General features: G+C 43.3%; 1 protein-coding gene across 5 annotated transcripts in view; it reads left to right on the plus strand.

Moving 5' to 3' along the window:
* The window catches only part of TRAPPC12 (trafficking protein particle complex subunit 12), an 83,374-nt gene that overhangs the window by 39,527 nt on the left and 27,182 nt on the right, over positions 1-16,665 (plus strand). For all 5 annotated transcript variants that reach the window (XM_025454764.2, XM_025454765.3, XM_025454762.3 and 2 more), the window contains exon 6: positions 10,018-10,130. In XM_025454764.2, coding sequence (XP_025310549.1) covers positions 10,018-10,130 — 113 coding nt within the window. The remainder of the gene's footprint in view (positions 1-10,017; positions 10,131-16,665) is intronic.

Consider the following 16,665-nt stretch of genomic DNA (forward strand, 5'->3'; position numbering starts at 1 on the left):
TCTCACCACCATCTTTTTAATCTGCTGTTTGGATTTCTCTCTCTTGTTGGAAAGAAAGAGCCACGATGAAAGCAGGCAGGTAAACCTTCCATAGCACTGTGGGTTTCAAAGTACTTCTCAACATTAAAGATTTCACTCGACTTTCTCTGCATCTAGAGGAAAACTTTGAAGCCAAAGGTGGGAAATAAGGTATATTTTGATCCCCCTCAGTGTGGCGTTTAAGACCTGCAGCGGCTCCTCTAACACCGAGGTCAGGTCTGTGTGCTGAGTGCAAGCCATTACAGTTCCTTATAATGCTATCATATGAAATCGTGCTTCAAGACTCAATCCTTACGATTACCAAGTCAAAACTAAAACTAATGAGGCAGACACCTGAATTGGATGCCAAGTCTCTGTCCCCTTCCTTCATCTCTCCAGCCCTCTGAAAATAAAGGTAAATTGTCACTGGTCTTTCGTCCCTTCCTATCTTCCCTCCAGAATCGTGAAGTTCACATTTCTAGCTCCCAATCTGAATTTGGAGCCTTTTTTTTTTTTTTTTTTTTGATACATAACCATACATGATCGTTCAGGATTCATTGTTAAGCCTGTTTCAAATGTCTTATTTTGTTTTCTGTGACAAAATTAGTTCACCCCTCACAGTTCACATCTTCTGCTTAGGGTACATTTCCAGTTTACGCCAAAGCTCCTGAGCATTTATCATTTGAAGCATATTTTCCTCATTCTGAATGAGCTAGTTACTGATCTTTGTGCTTTTCACTTTGCTTGCAGTTTTAGTGAACTTTGGCATTTCCAGCCTTCCTAGAACAAATCGTTATAGACATGGAAATGTTCCAGTTGGGGTTCCATTCATGAGAACACCCAGCTGAAGGCCTCTCCTAAACCCATCTCACCCCGTAACTGCTGCGGTGGTGGACCCAGATCGCACACAGCCCGACCCCTGTGTAGACGCTGTGGTCAGTGGGGTGTTGGTCCGTGCCTCATGGCAGTGTAATGGAACGGCACTGGATTTCCTGCTTAAATAATAAATCACCTAGTATGCTTTAGGATGTGCTCTGTATGGTTGTGGGGCTTTTTGTAATTTAAAATGCAGCATTTTAAAGATTTTATTTATTCATGAAAGACACAGAGAGAGAGAGAGAGAGAGAGGCAGAGGGAGAAGCAGGCCCCATGCAGGGAGCCCGATGTGGGACTCGATCCCGGGGCTCCAGGGTCACACCCTGGGCTGCAGGCAGCGCTAAACCGCTGAGCCACCTGGGCTGCCTTAAAATGCAGCATTGGGGACACCTGGGGGGCTCAGTGGGTTAGGCGTCTGCCTTTGGCTCAGGTCATGACCACAGGGTCCTGGGATCGAGTTCTGCGTCAGGCTCCCTGCTCCAAGGGGAGTCTCTTTCTCCCTCTCCCTCGGCTCCTTCCCCATTTGTACACGTGCTCTCAAATAAATGAGTAAGTAATCTTTTTAAAAAAATAAATGCAGTATTGAGGTTACAGGCAGTTCTGTTGAGGATTGTTTTATGGCAAAGGTGAGGGGCACCATGTTCTTTGTCAGACATAGTCATCCAGTGACCTGTGTCCCAATAACCGAGCAGTGAAAGGAGAGGCACCAATGATGGGACTCCTCCTGGAGGTGGCAGAGAATGGAGAAAGACGAGCAGCAGAGCAGAGGGAGATGTCGAGGGAAAAAGGTAGAGAGGTAATCCCCGCCGAGGGCCCAGCACAACTCGGAAGTGAGGCAGAAGTGCCCAGGCAAAGGTCCTTTAAATGTGTGCTGTTAACACAGGGCAGAGGATCCAAGCAGTCCCTGTAGGTGCTCCCTGCTGGACGCCTGCGCAGCTGGGCCTGTCGGCACCATGGCCATGTTCCAGAACCCCACCCCATCCCAGGAAGACACGGTTCGCCCAGCACACACAGCAGATGAGAGATGTTCCATCTCCTGTACACAGAGGAGTTAAAGTTCCTCCGCTTGTCTCTGTTTTCTGTGCCCAGCATGAAGCCTGCTTCACTTCTGGTGCTTTCCTCTCGGACTCTGCTGGCAGCGTGTGCTCACTGCACTGCGGGGACCGTAGGAAATGATTAATGAGAATGCCTCTACCCACCTAGATTTAGGTAGGTCATGACTCTATGTGGGAATCTTCCAGAAAAACAGACCGTCTGGGAATTATCCGTCCTTGCAGACTTTGACTAGCCCTTTATCTCAAGGCGCACTCTCCCTGCAGGAGAGAGGGTTCTGGGCTAGTGTGAAAGCCGGCACGTTTCAGCTAGTTTGGCACTGCTCAGCCTTGGGGACTCCACAGAGTCTTGATGTCATGCACAGGGAGGCTGGATCTGGCCAGACAAATGGAATCAAGGTAAAGGTACTTTATATGCGTGTCTGTAAAACAAACAACACTGAGTCGATAGCATTAGGGAAGGCCTGAGTCCCGTCCAAGCTGTTGCTGTCTGCGCATTCTGAAGACGTGGAGTGGCTTACCTAGAGACAGTGCCCCCCCCCCCCCCAATCTTGTATGCGCAGGCCTGGTCTTGCATTTGGCACCTCAACCTGCTGAGTAAACGTTTGTCCGCTTACGGTAGTGTGCTCAAGCTGGAATGGATCAGCAGTGTTTCTCCAGCGGCTGCTTTTTCGTGTTTTGTCTTTATAAACACTTTGAGTGTATTTTTTTCCTAAGAAGGAGCCTTTTTTTTTTTCCCTTGAATAGTTCCATTTTTCTCCTTCCCTGGAGGCTGGGAGGCATATGCTTCATATGCTTTCCTTTTAATTTTTTTAAAGCTATGTGAGACCTTTCCAGTGGTGCCAAGAGAGGATGAAGGCTTTTCCTTCTTGATCCAGCTTCCAAATCTGTCTGAGAAAGTCCCAGGTGGAGACAGTGTGCTTGGTAAGGAAGGCACACACAGGCCCTCACCTGCCCGCTTTCTGTGTTCAGCCGTCGGGTCGGGCCGAAACTCCCAGATTTAAGCCATGTTGAGTGTCACCTGCCGCTGGCGTCTGTCCTGCGTCCACGCTGCCCGGGGCTCCCTGCCAGCAGTGTGGTGCGGTGTGCTGCGAGGGGCTGGGGCTTGGCAGGTGTGGGCGAGCCAGGAACAGGGATGTCCGCCGGCTGATGCGAGGGAGCGGCACAGCCAGCACGAGAGACAGCAGGGCCCTCTCGGCCACAGAGCCCCAAGCACATTCCTTCAGGTTTCTGTTTCCTGTCTGGATGGGAGAACCGGTGAACAGAGGAGCAGATGGCCTGATGGCAACGAGGATCTGGGAGTTCTGTGGAGTCATTGCCTTTAACTGTTATATCAGGGTGAGGGAGGATGCATTAATATTTCTAAAATTAACATGCTGAAATTTTTTTGAACAAAAGAGTTTTTGTTCCACTAGTATTAGTTTTGTGATTTTATTCATGGCCCCACGTTCAAGGAAGACATGGGTAAATTTTGTCTTTTCCTCTCCTGAAAAGCCACTGTAGGAGCTGCTGTGCACACCTGAGTCTGAAGGGAGCCAAGAAACCCCACGTGGGGGGGCAGGAGGAAGGTGCACCGTGGGTCCCCTCTGCCCGCACTGGATCACCTCTACCCATGCTGGGTCCCCTGTGCCCACACCAGCTCCATGCAGAGGGGCGGATGTGGGGACGAGCCTAGCCCAGGCTCAGTTTCTGCACTCTCTCGTCCCCTACCCCCCGCCTCATCTCTGAACACCCATATTTGTTGTAGAAAGAGCAGGCGATAGGACACAACATGCAACTAAGGAGGGAGACTTCTGTTGTGCCTCACATGATGGATATTGTAATACTGGCTGCCAGCTTTAATTTGACCCTAATGAACCAGGCTGTGCCTGTTGAGACACACTCAGACAAATATAAATCGTGACTTGACAGCCTTGGAGTTAGTACACTTTAATCTCATGTCAGCGAGGTAAGGGTTCAGAGTAGGGCTGCTCCAGCTTACCTGTGCACTCAGGTCCCCCGGGCCTTGTCGCAGGCGGGTTCTGGCGCAGTGGTCTGTGTGAGGCCCCGGTCCGCAGCTGGGGGAAGGACCACTCTGAGAGGTGGGGTTCCCTGTATTTCCCCATAGTCTGTCGGGGTTCCTATTAGCTTAGAGCCCCCCTTTGTTTGTCTCATTTTCAAAATCTGTGGCTAGCTCCCTCTACCTATCTGTATAACTTTATGCAATTAACTGAAATCATTTTAGTCTACTTTTCATCTCTTTCAGCTAAAAGTAAATGTTTCATTTGAAGCTGTGAACTTTGCAGCTACTCAAACCATATAGAAAAATTATATTTTTATAACATTCATCAAACTACAGACTACTTTTCTGTGGTTTAACTATGAAGCTGACTGCATGCTTCACCGGTGGCACGCCACAAGCTCATGTGCAAAATAGTGGGTACTTAGAAGGTATTTTCTGTAGAATTAAACCTATACCTAGTTAGGCCCTTAGGTCAGCCCACAAAAGCCTGTTTAACCATTAAGTGCACCTTGAACAGAGTACTGATATTACTCTTTCAACTATAACTAGCTACCATATTTAGTTATTTCTAAGAAAAAATATTTTTAATTCCAATTTGAGATCCCCAAAACACAGTCTTTTTTTTTTTTCCCTCCCCTTAAGGAATGGATCTAATTTTGTCTTTTTTCCTGTGGCTTTCTACATACCCCATCAGTGTTTATTAAAAATTATATTTTCCTTTCAATGATTTGGGGATACTGTCTCTCTTATACAGTAAATTCTGGGTGCAGTTGGGCTTCTCTTTTCTTCATAATATTTGTTTTTTAGGATCCCTTCAGGTTTACAGAAAAGTTGAACACATAATACAGAGAGTTCCATATACCTTCTCTTTTGCATACAGTTTTTATTAATATCTTATATTTTGATTATTAACATTTGTTAACATCTTGCATTTGTGTGGGACATTTGTTATAATAGAGTGCTATATTATTATTAAAATCCATCATTTAGAACTCACTCCAGGTGTTGTACATTCTTTGAGTCTGGACAAATGGATAATGACATGTATATACCCTTAGAATATCTGCAAGGTAGTTTCACTGCCTTAACATCATCTTTCCTCCACCCCCCACCTGCCACCCCCTACCCCACCCCAGGAAACCACTGATCCTTTTACTGTCCTCATAGCTTTGCATCTCCCAGGTTGTCTTATTGTTGCAATCATCTTATATGTAGCCTTTTCATGCTGGCTTCTTCTACACAGCAATGTGTGTTTAGGATTCCTCGCAGTCTTTTGTGATTTGGTAGCATGTTTCTTTTTATTGCCGAAAAATATTCAGTTGTCTGGATGTACCACAGTTTGTTCATTCACCTATCAAAAGACATCCTGGCTGCTTCTGGTTTTTGGCAATTATGAATAAAGTTCCCGTCAACATTCTCATTCAGGGTTCTGTTTGGACATAAATTTTAAAGTTACTGGATAGATACCTAGGAGCACTACTGCTGGATTATATGGTAAACCTGTGTTTAGTTTCATAATAAATGGCCAGGCTCTCTTCCAGAGCAGTTGTATCATTTTGCATTTTCACCAGTATATGGTGTTGTCGGCTTCCTGGATTTCAACCATTCTGATGGGTATCTGCTGATATTATGGCATTGTTGTTTTAATTGGTTTGCAGCTCCCTAATGACATATGTATGATAGGAAACATTTTCCATGATTATTTGTCATCTGTATACCTTTGTCGAAGTACCTGTTCAGATTGTTGTCCATTTATTAATTGAGTTGTTTTCTTACTGTTGATTTTTTTTTTTAAGAGCTCTTTGTATCTTTTGGATACAAATCTCTTATCAGAAGTGTGTTTTGCCAATATTTTATCCCAGACTTTGGCTTATCTTCTTGTTCTCTTGACATCATCTTTCACAGAGCAGTTTTTAATTTTAATGAGTCCATTTTTTTTTTCTTTCATGGATCATGTTTTTGGCTTTGTATCTAAAAAGTTATCTCTAAACCCAAGTCACTTAAATTTTCTTTATGTTCTGTTCTAGAAGTTTTAACAGTTTTGCATTTTACGTTTAGATATTGCCCATTTTGAGTTAAATTTTGTGAAGGATGGAAGGTCTGTGTTAAGATTGACCCCCCCCCCCCCCGGCCTCCCCGCACATACATGTCTAGTCATCCCAGCACCATTTGCTGAAGGAACTGCCCTTTCTCCATTGACTTACCCTTACTTCTTTGTCAAAGATCAGTTGACTATATTTATGAGGCCTATTTCTGGGCTTTCTGTTATGTTTCATTGCTATATTTATTTTGTTCTTTTGCTACTGTCACAGTCTTTGTTACAGTAGCTGTATATAAGTCTAAAGTTGGGTGGTGTCTGTTCTCCAACTTTGCCCATGTCTTCAATGTTGTATTGGATATTTACAATCTTTTGCCTCTCCACATAAACCTGGGAATCACTATGTCAGTGTCCACAAAATAACATGGGGGTTTTGATTGTGATTTGAAGCTGTAGATCAAGTTCTGAGAACTGACAAGTGTGGAGTCTTCCTGTCAGTTCACATGGAGCATCTTTCCACTTTTTCATGTCTTTTTTGATTCTTTCACTAGAGCCTTACAGTTTTCCTCATATAGCCTTTGTACATATTTTGCCAGATTTATATCTTACTATTTCATTTATGTTAGTGCTAACATAAATAATATTGTGTTTTAGGTAAATGGTATTGTGTTTTCAATTTCAAATTTCAGTTCTTCATTGCTGGTGTGGTAAGTCAAACCCAGTTGACTTCTGCAGATTAACTTCGTGTCCTGTTCTTTTTTTTTTTTTTAAGATTTTATTTATTTATTCATGAAAGACACACAGAGAGAAAGGCAGAGATATAGGCAGAGGGAGAAGCAGACTCCAGGCAGGGAGCCTGATGTGGGACTCGATCCTGAGACCACATCTCAAATGCGTTTTCTGCATCTATTGGTACACTATATCACTTTTCTTGCTTAGCCTCTTTAATGTGATGAGTTACATTGATTTTTGAGTGTTGGATCAGCCTTTCATACCTGGAATAAATACCACTTGGTCATAACATATAATTCTTTTTATACACCTTTGGGTTTAATTTGCTAATTTTTTGTTGGATTAAATGTAGTTGGATTTGATTTGCTAATTTTGTTGAGAATGTTTATATCTGCATTCCTGAACCATGCTGGTCTATAGTTTTCTTTTCCCATAATGTCTTTGTCTACTTTTGTTACTAGGGTATTGCTAACCTCATAGAATAAATAAGGAAATATCTCCTGTATTTCTATTGCCTGAAAGAGATCATAAAGCATTGATATCATTTCTTCCTTAAATGTCTGGTAAAGTTCACCAGTGAAACCATCTGGGCCTGGTGCCTTCTGTCTTGAAAGGTTATTTCTTGATTTAACTTTTTTTTTAATATTTTATTTATTTATTCATGAGAAACACAGAGAGGCAGAAATACAGGCAGAGGGAGAAGCAGGCTCCATGCAGGGAGCCTGATGTGGGACTCGATCCAGGGTCTCCAGGATCAGGCCCTGAGCTGAAGGTGGCACTAAACCGCTGAGCTCACCCGGGCTGCCCCGTTTTGTTTTTCTGTTTGTTTTTTGTTTTGTTTTTTTTCTGGGCTGCCCCTTGATTTAACTTTTTAAATAGATATTGGCCCATTCAGATTATCTCTTCCTCTTTGTGTGATTTTTTGCTAAGTTGTGTCTTTCAAGGAATTGGTCCATTTCATCTAGGTGACAAAATTTGTGGATATAGAGTTGTTTTAAATATTTCTTTATTGGGGCAGCCGGGTGGTTCAGTGGGTTAGCGCCGCCTTCAGCCCAGGGTGTGATCCTGGAGACCCAGGATCAAGTCCCGCGTTGGGCTCCCTGCATAGAGCCTGCTTCTCCCTCTACTTGTGTCTCTGCCACTCTCTCTCTCTCTCGCTCTCGCTCTCGCTCTCGCTCTCTCTCTCTGTGTGTCTCAAATAAATAAATAAATAAAAATAAATAAATAAATAAATAAATAAATAAATAAATAAATCTTTTTTAAAAAATTCCTTTATTTTCCTTTTAATATCCATGTGGTCAGTAGTGATGACCCCCCTTTTATTTCTAATATTAGTAATTCATGTCTTCTCTCTTATATCTTTGTTAGCCTGATTAGAAGTTTATCAATTTTACTAAATTTGTCAAAAACCAACGTTGAGTTTGGTTGGTTTTCCCTGTTGATTGATTTTAAAATCTTCTTTCTTTTCAAATATATTCATATAATGCTGTAAAATTCCCTCTTAGCACTGCTTTTGCAGCATCTCACAAATTTTGATAAGTTGTGTTTTCACTCTCATTTAGCTCCACGTGATTTTGCATGTCCTTTTAAATGTGGGAACTTCCTCTGGTGTGTAGACATTTGCCAGAATATGTAGCAAACTACTCCCTACCACCTCATCATGTATCCAGTTCATTTATAAATTGGGTTTGAGAACATGCAGTAGACAGTTTGTTTTTGTGCTTATTTTACAGAACCTACAGAGTTCTCAAGATATTCTCTCTCTGCAGGTGAATTCTCACCCACATGGGAATGATCATTGCCTATTGTTTACTTGATATGAAGGGGTGGAAATGACACAGCTAATCCATGGCCTACCATGTTAGCATAGTCCCATAGTTAGTGATGCTCATGTCAAGACACTTTTCTTTCTAGGAAGTAGAAACAACTCCTTCCAGAGTGTAGACTCAATCATCCATCCTCTTTTTTTTTCATTTTTTTTTTATCCATCCTCTTTAAACATAGGAATTATTTAGTATCCCTAAAAAAAAAAAAAAAATCAGACATTTAAAATTCAATAATTGTCATCTTTCTTTCCTCTGGACTTACAGTCACCGTAGAACCTATTTTTTGTGGAGTTCCTTATTTGTGACCCCTGTAGATCTTTCTTCCATCTTTATTAAAGACCATAGAGCATCATACCATTTCAAGGTGAGAAGGAGCTCAGTTGAGAAGCCATCTTAGTGTGGTACGTGACAGACTCTCCCTGTTGATTAATGGTCAGGCAGGTGGGCAGACCCAGGCACAGAGAGGGAGTCACTTGCAGGTGTCACACAACTTGTTTTCTAACCATCTTCCAAACTGTATCTAAATACTTGACGCCTCCAGTCTGTTTTGAAAAGCCCTCTTCTGACTCTTCAGGATCACCCTGTGTTGTCATGTTCAAATCCATTACCTCACTTATGACAGGCTGTTTGCAATTTTTTTTAGGCTGTTTGCAATTTTGATGGTTTATATGTACTTCCTGTATTTACTGTATGTCAAATTCCAAATCCTATGGAAGGAGCATGATATTAATAAAAAGATTCCCTTGTTCTGAGGGACAATGCAGCCACATCCAGATACTGTGTATAAGTTCATTTCAGGTGCAGCCCTTCTTCAGAGAACTGCTCTCATTCCCCCTCAGCACACTGATGGAGTGTTCCCTGCCAGGCGAGCCTGGAGGGTGGAGTTTCCAAGTCCAGCTCCCTTACCTTCTGTGGGGGCACCTCTGACGAAGAGAGCCTTTGCTGCAGAGCCACACACACGCATGTGTTCACACGCACACACACACACATACACATTGCCGAATCAGGCAAAGCTCCATCCTAGGGACCTGGACCTGAGACGCACCTTTGCTCACTTTCCTTCGCTGGTCCTGCATCAGCCACATTCTTACTTGCTTGCAGAGCCTCCTTTGAGGGTCTCCTTCTAGGTACCCCAACATAAGCGACCTTTTATTTGAGCTTGTCATACCAAAAAAAATATTTTAAAAACCCATGAGTGTTCTGTGGTTTCTTTTATTGGAGGAGGAAGCAGTCGCTAGTTGGAGCACAGCTATGGAAACAGTAGTGACATCACCTTTCTCCTTTGATAGTTGTCTAGAACATATGTATTTATGGCTTTACTTCATAACTGACACCTTTGCATACCTTAGCAACAAATGAAGAGCTTCTGTCCTCCCTTCCTCTGGGACATCAGCAGTTCCCTCCTTCAGGTGTGTTAAGTATGAAAGTGTGCTGAGTTATAGCATACTAACTCCACTTTGACTTCCATTCTAGGCTCCATGGTCCCATTTTCAATGCGGATCTTACATGCAGAGCTTCAGCAATACCTGGGGAATCCACAGGAGTCCTTGGATCGACTGCACAAAGTGAAGGCCGTCTGCAGCAAGGTAACGACAGCTCCATGGTAACCTGTTCTGTCCTCCTTCCTGAAGAAGAGAGGACACCCTTACTCCCCCTTCCCTCAGGGGAGCGCACCGCATTACCTTCTACCCAGCCCGCCCCAACCACTGCCATCACCACTTCCCCCAGAAGGGCAGGGTCATCCAGTGCATCATGACCATGGTATTCTCTGTTCTCACTAAAATTGTTTTTGGGGGCAGTGGATGTTTTTTGGCAAAGCTTGCAGCCTGAAATAATTCATTTATAGTTTTTATTATTCTAGAGGAATAATTGATGTACAATATTGTATCCGTTTCGGGCGTACCACATAGTGATTCAGGATTCATATACATGTTGAAATCGTCACAATAGGTCTGGTTACCACCTGTCACCATATAAAGTTGTAACAATATTATTGGCTGCATTCCCCATGCTGTACATTATGTCCCTGTATCTTACTTACTATATACCCGCAAGTGTGTCCCTCTTAATCCCCCCTCCCTTTGGCAACCACCAGTTCATTCTGTCCCTGAGTCTGTTTCTGTTTTGTTGTTTAGATTCCACACGTATTCCATACAGTATTTATCTTTGACTTATTCCACTTAGCGTAATAGCCTGTGGAGCCATCCCTATTGTCACAAATGGCAAGATCCCATTCTTTATCGGCTGAGTAGTATTCCACTGTATATATGTACCACACCTTTTTTACCCAATAGCTCATAGATGGGCATTTAGATTGCCTCCATATTGATTATTGTAAGTAATCTTGAAATGAACAGAGGTACAGATATCTTTCTGAATTTGTGTTTTCATTTTCCTCAGATAATTACCCAGAAGTAAATTGCTGGATCATAGGTAATTCTATTTGTAATTTTTTTGAAGAACCTCCATATTGCTTTCCAGAGGGACTGCACCAGAGTACATTCCCTCCAGCAATGCACAGGGTCCCCCTTTCTCTACATCCTCACCAACTCTTGTTATTTCTTGTCTTTGATACTAGCCATTCTGAGAGGTGTGAGAGAATTCCTCATTATGGTTTCGATTTGCATTTCCACGATGGTTAGGAATGTTGACCTTTTCATGTGCCCATTGGCCATCCATGTCTTCTTTAGAAAAAGGTCTATTCAGGCCCTCTGCCTGGTTGGGTTTTTTTATATTGAGTTTTTGAGCACTTTATATATTTTGGATATCAGATATGTCATTTGCAAATGTCTTCTATTCAGTACGTTGCTTTTCTGTTTTGTTGGCTGAATTCCTTTGCTGTGCAAAAACGTTTTAGTCTGATATAGTCTCATTTGTTTATTTTTGCTCTTGTTTTTGTTCTTAAGGAGAAAGATCAAAAAAAAAATCACTAAAACCGGTGTCAGCTTTCTGCCTATGTTTTATTCTAGGAGTTTTATGGTTTCAGGTTTTATGTTTAAGTCTTTGCTCCATTTTGAATTCATTGCTGTGTGTGGTATAAGAAAGTGATCTGGTTTCATTCTTCTGCATGTGGCTGTGCAGTCTTCCAAACATTTATTGAAGAGACTGTCCTTTCCCCATTGCATATTCTTGTGTCTTTTGTCAGAGACCAATTAACCATAAAAGTGTGGGTTTATTTCTCAGCTCTCTATCCTGTTTTAATCCATGTCTCTTTTTGTGCCAGTACCATACTGTTTTGATTATTACAGCTTCTAGAATAGTTTGAAACTAGAGAATGTGATGCCTCCAGCTTTGTTATTCTTTCTCAAGACTGCTTTGGCTATTCAGGGTCTTTTATGGTTTCATACAAATTGTAAGATTGTTCTAGCTCTGTGACACATGCCATTGGTGTCTGGATAGGGATTGCGTTGAATCTGCAGACTGCTTCAGGTATTTTAACAGCATTCTTCCTGTCAGCACAGAATATCGTTCCATTTATTTACATCGTCTTCAGTTTCTTTCATCAGCATCTTCCAGTTTTCAGAATACAGGGCTTTCACCTTGGCTAGATTTACTCCTAGATATTTTATTCTTTTTGATGCAGTTGTAAATGGGATTATATTCTTAATTTTTCTTTCTGAAGTTTGGTATTATTGTACACAGATGCAACAGATTTCTTTATATTGATTTTGTATCCTGCAAATTTAATGAATTCATTTATTGGGGTCTAATAGTTTTTGGGTGGATGCTTTAGGGTTTTCTATACATGGTATGTCATCTGTGAATAGTGACAGTTTTACTTCCTTTCTCATTTGGATGCCTTTTTTTTTTTTTTAAGATTTTATTTATTCATGAGAGACACACAGAGAGACACAGAGACACAGAGGAAGAAGCAGGCTCCCTGTGGGAAGCCCGATGTGGGACTCAATCCCAGGACCCTGGGGTCACGCCCTGAGCCAAAGGCAGACACTCAACCACTGAGCTACCCAGGCGTCCCTGGATGCCTTTTATTTCGTGTCTGATGGCTGCAGCTAGGATTTCCAATAATATGTTGAATAAAAGTGTCACAGTGGGCAGCCTTCACTTTTTCCTGATCTCAGAGGAAACGCTTCCAATATTTTAGCATTGAGTATGTTAGCTGTGGGCCTGTCATATCTGGTTTTCATCATGTTGAGGTACATTCCCTCTGTATCCACTTCACTGAGAGCCTTTATCATAAACAGACATTATGTCAGATGCCTTTTCTGCATCTATGGGGATATCATAGGATTTTTATTCCTTATTTTGTTATTGTGATTTATTACATTGATTTTGGGATATTGAACCATCCTTGTATACCTGGAAAATATCCCACTTGATCACGGTGTTTGATCTTTTATTATATAGTTGAAATCAGTTTGCTAATACTTTGTTAAGGGTTTTGGCATCTGTATTCATCAAAGATGTTAGCCAGAGATTTTCTTTTCCTTTTTTGTCCCTAGTGTCTTTGTCTAGTTTTGATTATCAGGGTAATTCTGGCCTCGTAGAATGAGCTTAGAAGTGTTCCTTCCTCTTCAGTTTTATGGAATAGTTTGAGAAGAATAGGTATTAACTCTTTTTAAAATATTGTGTAGGGGATCCCTGGGTGGCTCAGTGGTTTAGCGCCTGCTTTCGGCCCGGGGTGTGATCCTGGAGACCCGGGATCGAGTCCCACGTTGGACTTCCTGCATGGAGCCTGCTTCTCCCTCTGCCTGTGTCTCTGCCTCTCTCTCTGCCTTTCTCTCTCTCTCTCTCTCATGAAAAAATAAAATCTTTAAAAAATAAAAATAAAAAATAAAAATAAAATGTTGTGTAGACTCCACTTGTGAAGCCATCTGAGCCTAGAGTTTTGTTTGGTGGGAGTTTTTTGATTACTGATTCAATTTCATTACTAGTAATGGGTCTGTACAGATTTGCTATTTTTTGCTTATTCAGTCTTAGAGGAGTGTATATGTTTCTAGGAATTTATCCATTTCATCTAGGTTGTCCAGTTTGTTGGCATGTAATTCTTCCTTACTATTATTGGTAAATTAAAAGCAAGGAAATATTCTCTTGTGTAAAAATCGTATGCCCTTAAATGTAGCAGGCCATTCACAGGTCCTGCAAATACTGTAAGCATCTATCTCCTTTATTACTGAGGCACTGGGGCAATATTTAAAGAGCTAATGGTTTAAAATGTTCCAGAATCAAAGCAAATTATATTGTATAATGACAACTGTCATTTGTAATACTGACTCCAAAGGCGGATAAGGTTCAGAAGTGCTTTCTGAATTGTTCCTGGTTGTAAAGTAACAATTATATGGAAGGTACCAAGCTGCATCAACAGAAGATCAAATTATTCCATTCAGTAATATTAGCAGGAAATAAGAGATTTAGAGTCTGCATCTCCAGGCTGTGGACCACCCCACCTCCCAGATCTCTCATCCCTGGGATGGAAGTAAAGTGCCTTTCCTGCCTGCTGTGCAGTGCTGCTGGACAAGTTGAGTGAAGTCATGTCTGTGGAGGGCTTGCAGAACTGTAACAACAAGCAGTTAGGAGCAGCAGCATGTCACAGCTCTTTTTTAAATGAGGTTATATTTGTTGAGTTCCTCCTTTCCATTTCCAGTTATTCTGTTTTTATTTTAAGATTTTATTTATTTATTCATGAGAGGCACAGAGAGAGGCAGAGACACAGGCAGAGGGAGAAGCAGGCTCCCTGCAGGGAACCCACTGCGGGACATGATCCCAGGACCCCCGGGGTCACACTGTGAGCCAAAAGCAGAAGCTCAACCCCTGAGCCACCCAGGCGCCTCCATTTCCAGCTATTCTTGATGGAAGTTCTGTGGAAGTTCTCCACAGAAGAAGGTGGTATCCTCAGGACCCGCAGCAGGGAGGTAGTGGGTTCCTCCCTGCACAGATGGACCTCACTCAAGCATAGGCAGGTGTCCTGGGCACCTTACACCCTCGAGCTGTGTACCAACTTCTGGTTCCTAGAACTCCAGAGATCAACAGAAACCCTGTTTTCCTATACACTGATCAGTTGACAGGGAAATTGCATTAACTGACATTTTTTTTTTATTCTAGCACTTTTTTCCTTGAACCTTGAAAGAGTTAAGATATAATTATTTTCAGAAATAAGAAACACATAACTTGTTAATGAGAAATGTGAAGTTAGTGATTTTCCACACTGTACACAGATGATTTGCCTCCATATCACTTCAGGGCATTTTATGTACTTGAGAGGGAATTCTAAGGGTTCTAGGGACTTGAGGGTGGGAGAGAAACAGGAGTTCTGCAGGTTCGTTTTCCCGGCAGTGAGGCATCATGTATCTTCACTATTGAGTCCCTTAAGCACGGGATGCAGGGTAATGATGGGAGGGGAAGGCAGGTCTTCTGCCACCACTGCTCTAGGCTCCTTGTACTCGTTGTACTAAACACATTGTGTTTGCTGGAAACCAGTCTCTGGTCCTAAGCATTTTTCAATTATAGCTTATTTAATCCTTACACACCTATGTAAGGATTAAAACCCTATGACTAGGGGTTCCATTACCCCACTTACAGCTGAGCGACCTGAGGAGGCACAGAGAGGCTGACTTGCCCGTGATCACATAATTTGACCCAAGTTGTCCAGCTGTGGGGTCTGTGCTCAAAATCAAAACCTGCCCTCCCTGTGCCATGTCCCAGTTGAAATGAGAAAGGCCTAAGATCTTCCTCCCCATGCCAGCATCTCTGCTCCGTCCAGTAGGAACACGTCTCACTGTGATCGAAATGCCCTCTCGCACAGACCTATCCCCAGAGAGGGGATCATGCCTGTGCTCTGTTGGACTGGGCCCCTCCTCAGACTCAGGTGGTTTCATCCCAAAGTGGCCAAGTGATGACAGCTGACAGCATGGGCATGAGAGGTAAAGCAGGTGTAGTGCAATCATACTACGGGAACATTTCTTGTAGGCTGACACGCTTGGAGGAGACAAGGCAGAAATAGTGCAGGGACCCGCTGCCAGTGTGCATGTGACTTGAGTCTCTCGGGTGCCACCTGCTTCTCACCGTGGGAGCATCCCACCACGCATCACGGAATTGCACTGTGTACCAGTAGATGTTTCTCTTATGGCGTGACCCAGATGTAAGCCTATCCTTCTCCTGGTGCCTAATTGATGAAATGGCAGGTGGTCCTTATTCTGGAAGAAAGACAAGCAGTTGGTTGTGGAAGATAGTGTGTTGGTCTCTGGCCAAAAGGATGTTCATGGCTAATTTCAACATGTAATTTCTATGTGTTCCTTATGTGCCAGCTTAAAATTTGGCCCCACCTCCAAAGAGAGGCAACCTCATGTCACATGACTGGCTGGCGCTAAAGAGAGAAAGGGAGAGGGCATGCCGGGGCCTGCAGAGCCCTCAGGTCTCTTTGCCGTCACCCCAGCAGATAAGCAGGTTCCCCACAGAGCTCTCTGTCCCGTGTGTTTTAATGCTTGCATGGTGCCTGTTGGTCACCAAGGTCATTTTCGCAGCCTGGAGGTCAGCAGTGGTTGTGGAGTGAAATGCTTGGGAAGGGCTGAATGTGGAGCAGGAAGGTTGTCATCCCTTGGGAAGAAAGTCAGCTGAGGCGCGTCAGGCTGCTCAGAGCACGCTCCCATTTGTGCCAATAATACACTCTGAGCCATGCAGTCTGATAGTTGCCACAAGAGCAGGTTCAGTCCCAGCATGATTTCCCAAACAAGAAGTGACAGCCTTCTGTGGCAGCCGCAGTGAGGCGTGGCAGGCAGGAGCAGCCGGGGGTCATGGGGAGAAGTCACCTGCTACCATGGCCTCCTCAGCCCGGTTGGGCCTGCGAGTCCTGTCACCCGCCCTCTTGGGGGACATGCCAAGATAGAGGTCTCCCCCTGATTGCACTCTGTGCCACTTTAACCCCAGAAGGAGGGCACCAGATGTGGGTGTCCCAGGACCGGCCAGGCCTAGGGGTCAAGGCTTGATGTGGTTTCCACAAGGTTACCTCAGCCCCACAGCCACAACATGGAATGTTGGTGACATAATGCTAATTTTCCAGGCCAGCCTACAGACTTAGAGTTGCAGTATGGTCTGAGTGAAGTGAATCACATCCACCGAAGGGAAGCCACAGCATCTTGTGAGCTGTGTGGGTGGCAGGAACACAGG

This window comes from Canis lupus, chromosome 17 (assembly GCF_003254725.2).
Source record: "Canis lupus dingo isolate Sandy chromosome 17, ASM325472v2, whole genome shotgun sequence".
NCBI classification, from domain to species: domain Eukaryota; kingdom Metazoa; phylum Chordata; class Mammalia; order Carnivora; family Canidae; genus Canis; species Canis lupus.